General features: G+C 37.9%; 1 protein-coding gene across 3 annotated transcripts; it reads right to left on the bottom strand.

The window, feature by feature from the left end:
• Positions 1-6148: 6148 nt before the first annotated feature.
• Positions 6149-10734, bottom strand: LOC147860607 (uncharacterized protein At1g28695-like). Of its 3 annotated transcripts, XM_087324773.1 has the most exons (4): positions 10261-10734; positions 9449-10084; positions 6539-6811; positions 6206-6441 (listed from the first exon to the last, which is right to left on the bottom strand). In XM_087324773.1, the coding sequence occupies exons 1-4, from the start codon at positions 10573-10575 to the stop codon at positions 6436-6438; spliced, it is 1230 nt and encodes a 409-aa protein (XP_087180899.1). In that variant the 5' UTR covers positions 10576-10734; the 3' UTR covers positions 6206-6435. The 3 variants fall into 3 exon arrangements, with proteins under 3 accessions (XP_087180897.1, XP_087180898.1, XP_087180899.1); XM_087324771.1 differs by having other exon boundaries at positions 6149-6811; positions 10261-10732; XM_087324772.1 differs by having other exon boundaries at positions 6149-6811; positions 9449-10078; positions 10261-10732.
• Positions 10735-12048: the final 1314 nt, after the last annotated feature.

Genomic DNA, 12048 nt, shown 5'->3' with positions numbered 1-12048 from the left:
CTTTTGTACAACTCCATTAGAATACAATACACAAAGGTTAATTAAATGCCCTATAACTCATATAATTTGGAAGTACTAATAAGAGATTTGACAAGTTTCATCCCATTGCTATTCGATGCCTCAACAATGGGTTTTTCCTTAGTTTGTTCAAAATGGTCCAAATGAGGATCTAGAGATCTTGTTCCAATTTTTACAATGTTGGGGGTTCCACCACAATTGGAATATACGTTGTTGCAACGTGATGAGTCCAAGGGTTTAAAAGAGAGAAAATTGGGGAAAGGGGATATCTAATAGAAACAATGTAAATATGTAGATATATATTAAAAATAAAACAAAATAATATATAAAGTTAAATTAGTGGCTAAATGGTTAATGCTATTGAATACATGGGGAAATGTGTAGTAGGAGTTGGCAACGACTCAATTCAACCTAAAACCGAGTCGTTAAATTGTTTGGTTGGTTTGGCGGTTCGGTTAGGCTTGGTTCAAGCCCGAGTATCCCAAATTGAGCTCAGTTTGGCAAGGCTCGAGCCGAACGAAACTGTTTTGGGCCAAACTGTTTAAGGCTTAATTGGTTGATCCAAACCTTCCTTCCCTCATACTAAGGAAGCCAATCTATGAACCTGGATCACCTACATTTATTATAGTAGACACAAGGTTGACTAGTATTGGACGGGTGATCAATCAAGAGAGTCGGGACAAAATAAGATATGCAATTCATTTTGGGACAAAAGTCTTAATTGAAAGGTTGTCACATTGCGGGTGTCAATGCCCTGGGATAATGAAATGAGTAGGGAGGACCTATTGGTTGCGTAGATAAGGCAACTTGAAAGACGCCTGAGGACTTAGATCTCATATTGAACAAAATAAAGGAGGCTAGTGTTTTTTATGAGAACAAAATGTATAAACAGTCCGTAAAGGAGGTAGAAGTGGGAAAGGTTGTGTTTAAAGATATTATGCCTTCTCTTGATGTAAAACAGAAAAATCTTATTGATGTAGATGCTTCTACATGTGGCCAATCACGAAAAACTGTTATTGGTCAGTATGATGATGCTCAGCACGATGATGTGCAAAACGATGAGTTTTAGCAAGAATATGCTCAGAATGATGTTTCTCATGCACAACTTGATGGTATTCAGGTTCAGGAATCATTGAGGAGATCCACGTGTGTCTCCAAAGAACCTAGTAAGTTTGTTGATTATGTAATGCTAACAGATGCCGATGAGCCTTCATGTTACAATGAAGCCATATCTATTCATGATCATGCTAAATGGAAACAAGCAATGCAAACTGAGTTGGACAGTATCCATAAGAATGGAACTTGGGATTTAGTGCCTTTGCCAAAAGGTATGAAAGCACTATTGTATAAATGGGTGTATAAATACAAATACACATCTGATAGTGTCCATCCCAAGTATAAAGCTTGCATTGTGGCAAAAAGGTTTTAAACAAGAACAAGGAGTCGATTTCGATGAAATCTTCTCTCCGACAGTCAAGATGACTACGTTATGCATGATGCTTGCATTGGTTGCTAAGAATGATCTTGATTTATTTCAAATGGATGTAAAAACTACTTTTTTGGATGGAGATCTCGATGAAGAGATCTATATGGAGCAACCAAAGGGTTTTGAAGTTTATGGGAAAATGCCTTTGGTATGTAAACTTAAGAAAAGCTTATATATTCTTAAGCAATCGCCGCAAAAATGGTATAAAAAAATTGACGCCTTTATGAGGTCCCAAAGTTATGCTAGGAGTAATGAAGATTCATGCCTATATACAAAGAAATGCATAGATGACTCAGATGTGATCTTGGTACCCTATGTAGATGACACTCTCATCATCGGTAAAAACAAGGATGAGTTGTCCAAATCAAAGAAAAATTTGGGTCAAACCTTCGATATGAAAGATTTGGTAAATGCTAAACACATCCTTGGAATGCATATTACTCGGGATACTAGGAGTAATGGATGTATTTATTTGTCTCAATCTGAGTATGTATGCAAAATACTCAAGAGGTTTAATATGGAGAATGCAAAGCCTTTGAGCACTCCATTATCTATGCATGTTAAACTGAGCAAAGATGAATGCCCCAAATCTGCTCATGAAAGGGAGTTCATGAGTAAATTTCCTTACCAGTTTGTTGTTGGTAGTCTTATGTATGCTATGATAGCGACTAGGCCAGACATTGCTTTTGCAGTGGGAACTGTGAGAAGATTTTTGTCAAACCCTGGTAAGAAACATTGGGAGGCAGTTAAATTGATATTAAGATATCTGTGTGGCACTAAGAATAGGTGACTTTGTTTAGGTGGCGGAAATGTATCCATTATTGGATATACAGACTCTGATTATGCTGGTTGTTTTGACAGTAGAAAATCCACTTCAAGGTACATTTTTCAATTTATGGGAGGTGCCATATCTTGGAGATCTCATCTCCAAGAATGTACTGCTCTGTCCACTATAGAAGCAGAGTATGTTGCAGCGAGCGAAGCATGCAAGGAAGTTGTATGGTTGTCCAGATTAGCTTGTGACATGGGCATACCTTAACTTGTACCCGTACTATTTTGTAATAGTCAGAGTCCCATTGTATTGGCTAAAAATCCAGTATACCATGCAAAGACCAAGCACATTGGAGTGTGATATCACTTCATTCGAAAATGAATAGTTGTTGGCTACATCAGTCTTGAGAAAGTTGTCTCTCAAGAAAATGTCGCAGATGCATTGACTAAAGCTCTACCGCATGATGCGATAGAGCATTGTTGTCACTTGGTGGGAATTACTTAGGTGTTCATGCTACACACATTGTTTTTGTATATTGTGTAACATACTCATCAAGTAGGATGTGTAGGTCTTGTCCAATCTTCCCATCAGCTTTGTTGATCCCTTGTTTTGCCTTTAGTGGGAGAATGATAGATAGTGAGAAAGGCCAAAAAGGTAATTCTCACTATTTATCACTAAGGTATATAAGTTAATAGAAACGAGGGGTTTTTATGCCCCCAACCATTTTTCTGCGTGTCTGCTTCTTTTTCTGTGCTCTTCGGTGTGTGTGTGTGTGTGTTGTTCAACATTTTTTTGCAGAAAAACAACAACTCGTTCGCTTCCCATTGACACTCTGTAATAAAGGGAGGTTTAATTGAACATATCGTCTACATCCGAAGAAGATTGAAGAATGGGACTGGGTGATTGTCTATGATAGTGGGGTGGACAACTAACATAGTACAACATTTGACGAAGTTTGCAAATTGATGCTTTGGGCCATATGTGGTAATCAAAGTTAATGATAATTCTATCATCGTTATTGTCGATTTTAATATCTTCAATGTATGGTTCTTCATCTTTTTGTTTCTTGAATGTCTTGATTCTGTTCCCGGCTATTGGTATTGCCAACCTTGTTCCGTCCAACTCATGTGGTGGTTGATAGAATTATCATTAACTTTGATTACCACATACGACCCAAACTAATGTTCCGTCCAACTCATGTGGCCACGGTTGATGAAGAATTGGATGTGGAGAGTGAAGGAAGTGAAGAGTGATTGCACGTGTCAGTTGCATATGAGTTATTTCTTAATTTGTTTTTATTTCCTTCATGGTTTAATGTTTTAATTAATTTAATAAATTTTTATGTTTAATTATTTGATTAATGTAACATACATATTAAATGTTTTTTGTTTAAGGAGTTTAAATTAATGATTTGGTTCAGCTTGGTTATAAGGCCCAAAAATCGAACCAAACTAAAACTGAACCAAAATCAAACTAAACTGAAACCGAACCGGGCCCAAAGCTTCTTACATTCTCTAATCTCATTGTTAAAATTTGCAACTATTTTCTTAATACTCTCATTCGTAATAACAATAATTTGCAATTTTTTTTAGAAAAGAAGTTGTAGTTTTGCATTCTCCTTCATGAGTGCCCTAATCTCTTCATATTGCTTGTTTATGGTTTTTTGGAGATAAATTAGATAACTCTTAAGCATTATCTTTGTTATGGCTTAATTTGTTACATTAATATGAAGACTATTTGGTAATCTCGACTTATTACCAATCATCGTCCTTGATTGTGTGGCTCCCTTGTGAGTGCTTGCCATTTTACGACCAAACCCTATGAGAAGTATATTTTTGAAATATGTATATTTCATGGATTACAAAACTTATCTTCGTACTCAATATCAGAGATCTTTTTGTGAGTTTTTATTCAAGTCATAGTTTGTCAAAAAGAAAGAGAGATAAAGCCTATAGCTCAGTTGGCGATCTTGTTCGATGGGGACATAAAGCATGTGTTCAACCCCTACATTCCACAATGACACTTAGTCAATTAAGGAAAAACTACATATAGTATAATGGAGAGGTGTGAAAGTCAAGCCTAAGAGGATACCACCAATAAAATAAAAGAGAGAGGGGGGAAGGGGGAGGAGGAGATGCCAATGTATTGAGCGAAGCGGGTCATGATGATACAATGGTAAATAAGCCATTACTACTCTGCAGCTAGACGACCCCTTACGCAACAGCTGGCGTACATTGGGCATCCCTGACGAGGTGCTCATTACCTTTTGGAAGGGTCTCTGGCGTCTCCACATGCTAGAAAAGATATTTAAGTGTGTTTGGTGGCAAATCAGTCATAATGTGGTTCTCGTTGGCGAATGGCTAGGTAAACGTGGCAGCCCGTTAGGCTGCCCACTTTGCCATTTACCTATTGAGACTTTGAGGCATTGTCTGTGGGATTGCCCTCAAGCTCAAAAGGTATGGGATAGAGTGACTCGCCTCCTTGCAGCATGTGAAATGGAAGGAACAACATCGTGGAGTGTTGCGGCATGGCTTGATCACTCCGTTGATAGGTGGACGGACACCCTCAATGCGGATAGTTGGTGCTACGTATGCATGAGAGGCAAAATCGCCAAGATTCGATTTGAGAGAGGCTTGCAGTCCGCATCCCCTAGGTTCTTGGACATTTGGATGCTGATCCTAGGCTTCACCCTGTGGTATGTATGGAAAGCGCGTTGCCAAAAGGTCTTTCAGGATCTGGTGCGGCCCTTGGAGGAAGTGATAATGGACATATGGTTTGCGTTGATCAGCTGCTTACGAGGGCAATTGGACGAGGTTTGCAGCCATTCCAATGACGTGGTTACGGCCCCTTTGCGCTTTTGGTAGAAATGGCGGAACACGCCTATGGTGGCACAAGGAGGAAGTGGCCCGAGGTGGAACTACCAGCCCCCACGCTGGTTGTTTCCGGCTCACTTACCACCCTCCCTTTGATGTCGACCCCAGGAGGTGTCTCGTACTAGCCATCACTAAAGGGCACCGTTTTTAGCTATAGGTACTTACATTAAGTAGTCAGTCCGAAAGGCGTTGTAACTAGTCTCCTTTTCTTGAACCTGATCGGAGGGAGATTCCCCGTTCTATGTATAAGCCTCCTTGTACAGTCTCTTTGTAATAATCCTTCCTAACTAATGGGAAAGTAGCTTCATTTTGGGAAAAAGAAGAAGAAGAAGAAGTCATTACTACTCTATATTTAAACTTTAGATACAAGATAGGGCCTTGGGTTTATGTAAAGCATTAATGTGTACTTTACATAAACCAACCTATTATGGTAGAAGAGTGAGTTGGATGTCTAAATGATCCAATTTATTCTATACATGTTATCAACTTATCTCCTCTCCATTTATCACAAGGGTAAACTTTAGCACAAATGCCCTAAGGAGTGTGTTCATACACATTGTATTTGATTTGGGAAGCTTGTCCACTTATTGTAACGATGAACATATATACACACTTAAAAGAGTTTGCATGTACAATCTCTTCTTAATACGTTGCGACAATAAGAAGATCCTTACTATATATTTGTGTGTGTGTGAGCATCCACCCGTAGGTGCATGTATATTATCATACACGTATAAACTCAAACATATGTATACTCACAACGTATATGTGCGACATGTGAATATATGCATGTATGAAGATGTACACACAATGCCATGTTTTTCCACAATCAATAGATAGGGAATTGTTTTCATGCATTCTTCCCTTCATCATGTATAAAAGTATGCATTATTATGTGTACAAAGATTCTCCAAAGCTTTAAATGATTTTTAAGCAGGTAGGAAAACATAAAACATACTCTTCGTATTAGTGGCACACCTAGCTAATTGAAGCTACAAATTTCTTGTAAAAAACATGATGTTACTAATGGTAAGTATTTAGCACATGGCCTTATGATACAAGCACAAAGATTTTCCCTTGAAATATGAAATTCCATTCTTGCTCAACAAATATCTAATGTTTAACCCATGATTGTGGGCAAGCCCATGGTAATCGAAAATGGGGATCATTATAACTTTGTAGTTTATTGTTGTTGTGCCTCGATGTCATGGTTGGCAAAGATTTTTTCTGTTGTTTCCATTTCTTCCAGTCATCCAAAATCATATGAAGATCTTTAAGTTTAGCCTCTAAACCTTTACAACAATTAGCATGCATGGTTATAACTTTGTTCATGTCAGTGGTTTTAATAGCGCAAAAGCCACCAAAGAATTGTGTGTCAAGAAACCGCACCTTCAAGCCAATACTTTTGAATTTATCTTCAAACTTTACGGCATTAAGAACTTCTTGATCAGCCATTTTGTCATCTCTTTTCCTCTCCTCATACCAATACTTGTAAAAGTCTATTGTTCTTTTGTTAGCTTTAACATACGTAAACCCAGCATTAGGGCGGTTATTCAAATCAGAAGGTATTCCATTATATCTATCACATGCAATTTGGAAATCAACTTCATTATTACTGAGGAGCAAAGGAAATGGATCACGAAACCACAACACATCTGCATCCTACGAAATTCAACAATTGCCAGTTATTCATGAAAACCGACAATAAAATATAAAAGCTCTAGAGTCTATAGGATGGAAAGCAAATTGTTTTAAAATTCCCTTAATTTATATTATTAACTAGTTGTTAAAAAGGTTTGCATGAATAATCTTATGTGAAGAAAGGGCATCTAATATGAAATAGGAAAGTAAAGTAATTTTGGAGTTCTCAAAAATAATACAAAAAGGTCAAGAAAACATTGGGATGCTATATAAAGCCTTACATGACACCACTCGCACATAATCAGAGTTCACATTCTCTTAAGTTATATTCCTTGTGAAGACCGTATGCCCCAAATAAAAATGATAACATCGAGGTAGTAGTTTCTGAAGTGTAAAGTTATGAACTTTATTGCGAATGTTCAAAGTTGTATGACCACCAACCATAAGTGCAAGAAAGAAAAGGCAATGAGCATCAAAATTCAAATTACCCCGATTTATTTGTCATGAGATAGCTTCACATATGACTAGGTAAACTGTAAGGGTGACATTGATATATATCCAATATCATCAATAAGTGTAGCATGTTTAGTTAGAATGGTTATTCTTTAACCCTAACTAGCCCCTTATATAGTGTCATACAAACATTGCAGACAATGCTACATTACATGGCATTACATCATTTTCAGGTATTCCATAAAAAGATCTACTACAACTAGAGTGTACCTAGGTGAAATGGTATGTTGAAATACAATAAAGGATATAAAATTACATTAAGATAATCAACATTAAATTAAAGATGGCCACTATCTCTATAAGCACTAGAATAAAGGTGAAAATCAAAAGTAAAAAGGACCTTGATAGTGAGTATTGTGCATAAAATTGACAGAAGATCTATATTTGCGTGATCTTGTCGCAATTATTGTAAGTCCAAAACCGGACACCTCAATGCAATAACATCACTTTGTGCTAATATTGAGTTCTTAAGGAATATATATCCTTGCCAAGAAGTATGGTGAAACTATGGGAAATACTACCAGAACTTTTATCTAATGACACATTAAAACAAAACAATTTTTTTTACATATGAAACCTCCAATAGAGGAGACTGTTCTACTTTAACGTTGAAAGTGCATGACATACAAACGTTGAACCAAAACATTGACATCAATGCCTTCTAAAATTTTCAAATTTGAACCAAAACATTGACATCAATGGATTCTAAAATTTTCACATTTGAACCTCTTGGAGCCTATTAGAATAAGCTTAGATTGCTCACTAAGATGTATAGGAATGGTACCACACAATGTGACAATGAATGTCGGCTTTTTCACTTGTGAGTCGCATGATGGGGAGTAGGTGTTCTCTCTCTAAAAGAATTCCAATAGGGAGGAGCAATAAAAGACTAAAAGCTACAAAGTTATATGGACTATTCCATATTCAAGTTATAATAAGTGTGATATCTCTTATATGTGGATGATGGGAGACATGTCTTATTGAAACAAACAACCACCAAGGAGTACATAAACAAACATGAGCTTTTGAATTACACAACCAAAAGGGGGAGGGAATACCTCTACTTGAACAAGGCCGTTTTATAGTGCTTGTGCGTGCGTGTCCACGGATTATGACAGTTAAGTGTCGAAAAGATAAAAACTAAAACTAGTAGCGAACAAAACAATGTGTGTGCATGACTCAAAGAGAGAAGGGGGGGCATAGTGTGAAACCGATATTAGTTCCATGCCCGATGTCGGAAAACCTAAGAGCAAGTGGTTGTGGAGGCTCCTGGGGAGAATCTATCAACTAGTGTGAAAGTGACACGGACATAATCCAAGCATGTGCTGCAAGAGCCTCCTAAGTTAAGCATGAAAGTGACATTAAGGGTCAGGGCTCTATGCGTGTTAGTGCTTATAGAGCCATGGGTTTGGCACAATACCGACAAGCAAAAATGCACATGTTGGGGGGTTGTCCATTACAATATGGCAATATGGCTATGTCCCTAATACAATATATAGGGACTACTAAAACTGGCTATGTCCCTAATACAACATATAGAAAACACAAGATAGGAACTACTAAAACTCACTATGTCCCTAATACAATATATAGAAAACACAAGATAGGGACTACTAAAACTAGCTATGTCCCTAATACAATATATAGAAAACACAAGATAGGGACTACTAAAACTGCCTATGCATCTAACACAATATATAGAAATCACAAGATAGGGACTACTAAAACTGGCTATGTCCCTAACACAATACATAGAAATCACAAGATAGGGACTACTAAAAGTGGCTATGCATCTAACACAATATATAGAAATCACAAGATAGGGACTACTAAAACTGGCTATGCATCTAACACAATATATAGAAATCACAAGATAGGGACTACTAAAACTGGCTATGCATCTAACACAATATATAGAAATCACAAGATAGGGACTACTAAAACTGGATATGCATCTAACACAATATATAAAACTGGCTATGTCCCTAATACAATACATAAAAAACAGAAGATAAGTACTACTAAAACTGGCTATGTCCCTGATACAATACATAAAAAACACAAGATAGGGACAACTAAAACTGGCTATGGGTCCTATCTTAGTGGTTGGGCTAAGGTCTTTAGGGTTTAGGGTTTAGGGTTTACCGTGAAGATGAAGTTGTATCCGAGATGAAGAACGGAGGAGAGGAATTCGATGCGGCGCCACATCATCTTGATGTAATCCGAGGTGAGGAGGAGCTGCTCCCCGGAGAAATCGACGCCTGGCGTATGGATACGAACACATTGGAAATTATCAGCCTCCTGGCGAATCGATTCGCCCCATCGATCCAATAATTCCATGGCCTTTGATTCTTCGGTGTCGAGATAAGTCCTTGATACCTTGGTGTTCGCCGATTTCTGCTCATTAGAACTCGCTGTTAAAGCTTTGCATCGATCGTAGGATCGTTGATCCATGCACCCCATGACAACATGCCTGATTAATCTCCTTGTCCCTAATCCTCCTCTCAGGCTCTCCAAGAACATGTCCACCATGTTATCCCGATTCTTCTTCGTCTCGTTGTTAATCCTAATGTCTGCCCACGCTGCGTTTATCGTGGTGATGATTACCGTCTTTCTCGACGAGTATTTATCGGAATCACGGTTAGAGTGATTTCCATTGTATGGATTGCCATGGCCATCTTCTTCATTCTCTGTATAAGCCGCAGCCCGAAGCACCTCCTCCAAGGAGATGGCCTCTTTCTCTTCGGGTATATATGATCTATTCCCATTGATTACCTGCATCTACAGATTAGAATATGTTACCTATCTTCCACTAATCTCCTTAACAAATAAATACCACAAGATTTTTAAATTATCGCGCAAGAACATTAGAATTTGTTGCCCATCTTCCACTAATCTCCTGACTAATAATACCACAAAGATTGAGAGAAATGTAAGTTTTTGTATCGATTTTGTACCTGGGAGGTATGTTCTCCATGGGGATGGATAAAATTTGAGAGGAAGCTGAGAGGAGGAATATACACAGTGAGAGGGGCAGGGAGGGACAGGGACAAGGATATGAAAATGAGGGAGATGGAAACAAAACCGAGGAATGCAGCGGGGCCCGGGAACAGCCGTTGCGGAAGTAGTAATCGGGGCCGAGACCAGTTTTTACTGCTTTTAATTACTGCCGGAGGCGGCGAGGATTCAATGGAGCTAATTACATCATGATTAACAGGATGATTATGTCCAACAAGTATGTCATCATGTGTTGTGCTTGTGGTCATGGCCATGGGGAAGGATTAGATTGGTGAAATTTAATACAAGCTATGGTGTTTCATGACAGAAATCATGATGACAATGAGGAGGAGGAGGGGGGAGGATAATCATTGATCATGAGGATTCATGCAGTTCTAAGTTTAGTTAGCTTGAGGATAACTATATCTATAAAAGCCAAAGAGTAGGCATATCTATAGGGATGTGTGAGAGAGACGCAGATTGACATTGAGAAAGAGAGAGATTTCTATATTAGCCCAAATGGATGCAAAGATTGCCCAATGGAAACCATGTGGTCATGGGTTCAACCCGAGAGACAGAAAGAAAGAAAGAGACTCGTAGAAAGAAAGACTTATTAAAGTCTTTTAAGACCAAAATTGGCCCAAATGGATGTAGCTTAATTGATAACTTGTAAGGTTGCCCAATGGAGACCATGTGGTCATGGGTTCAACCCCTTGCATTCCATAGTGGTATCTAGTGAATTAAGTGATATGTATGAAGTATATAATAGAGAGGTGAGAGAATTGGGTTTCAAACTCAAGATGTAGTGCTAGTAGTATAAACAACTTGTCGCTAGGATGAACTAATTAGAACAAAAATAATAATCACATGTATTACCTATGACCTATTTAGGTAATACATGTGAATGTAAGTTAAGAGACCATCCATTGATATTTCAAGAGCTTTGCTAATGAATGCCACAAATTGAGATGGAGCACATATGTTGCAACTGTTATAGAAATTCATGCAAGGATTGGGGTTGGGTCGAAGATTTGTGGATTAAAACATAATCGCATGTTCTATCATCGCATGTGATCAAAAGGGATGTATTGTATCAAAGTCTGATCCTTAGGGAAAACGTGACAATAGTTTAGTGTCATCACTTTGCTCGGACTACTCCTCACACATGGACACGAGTGTGAACTAAATCTCATATCGAATTAATGGTTCAAATGGCAGACAAGGCTCTAACATGTATTGGTACTGTGTGGGGTTTCCTCATTTAGCGTTGAAGAACATGGTTTGTAATTCGACGCAACATATGTATATAAGGTGTGAAACATGAGCATCCATAATTTTCCCATGTCATGATGCATTGGCATTGCAAAAAGCCCTTGTTCACATAGGAATCTATTTATGCATCATGAAGCAAACGTATTGCATCCCATCTTCCAAACCATATTCTAGTATCTTGTATTCATTTGAGACAAATAATTGGGTTTTACGTGTTTTTGGATCTTTTTGTTGCTTCCTGTGATGTTCTAAGGAGTTTATGTGAATAAGTGTTTTTTGGCCTTGCTTGATTAAGTCTTTTGTACTCATATGAACACTTTCAATAATTTTTCTTATCCTTCACTAGATTGAATCTCATAAGGTGCTTTTGAGCTTCATGACATTCATTATGAAACCATTTTTTCTTTGAGCTACATCGCTCGATGCCTTTCTAAGATATGTGCTTCACCAAAATACATTTGTTTCATGGGGATGAG

Source organism: Azolla caroliniana, unplaced genomic scaffold (assembly GCF_043228905.1).
Source record: "Azolla caroliniana isolate FFs.n. ecotype wild unplaced genomic scaffold, voAzoCaro1.0.p SCAF_9, whole genome shotgun sequence".
NCBI lineage: Eukaryota > Viridiplantae > Streptophyta > Polypodiopsida > Salviniales > Salviniaceae > Azolla > Azolla caroliniana.
Note: the sequence above shows the minus strand (reverse complement) of the source record. Positions and strands in the feature narration are given on the sequence as shown.

Coding starts and splice junctions, on each gene's coding strand:
- LOC147860607 (XM_087324771.1), bottom strand. CDS start 10,575: ATGGCCATGACCACAAGCACAACACATGATGACATACTTGTTGGACAT. Junction 10,085..10,260: donor ATGGAGAACATACCTCCCAG/GTACAAAATCGA, acceptor TCTAATCTGTAG/ATGCAGGTAATCAATGGGAA. Junction 6,812..9,448: donor GATACAACTTCATCTTCACG/GTAAACCCTAAA, acceptor TGAATTTCGTAG/GATGCAGATGTGTTGTGGTT.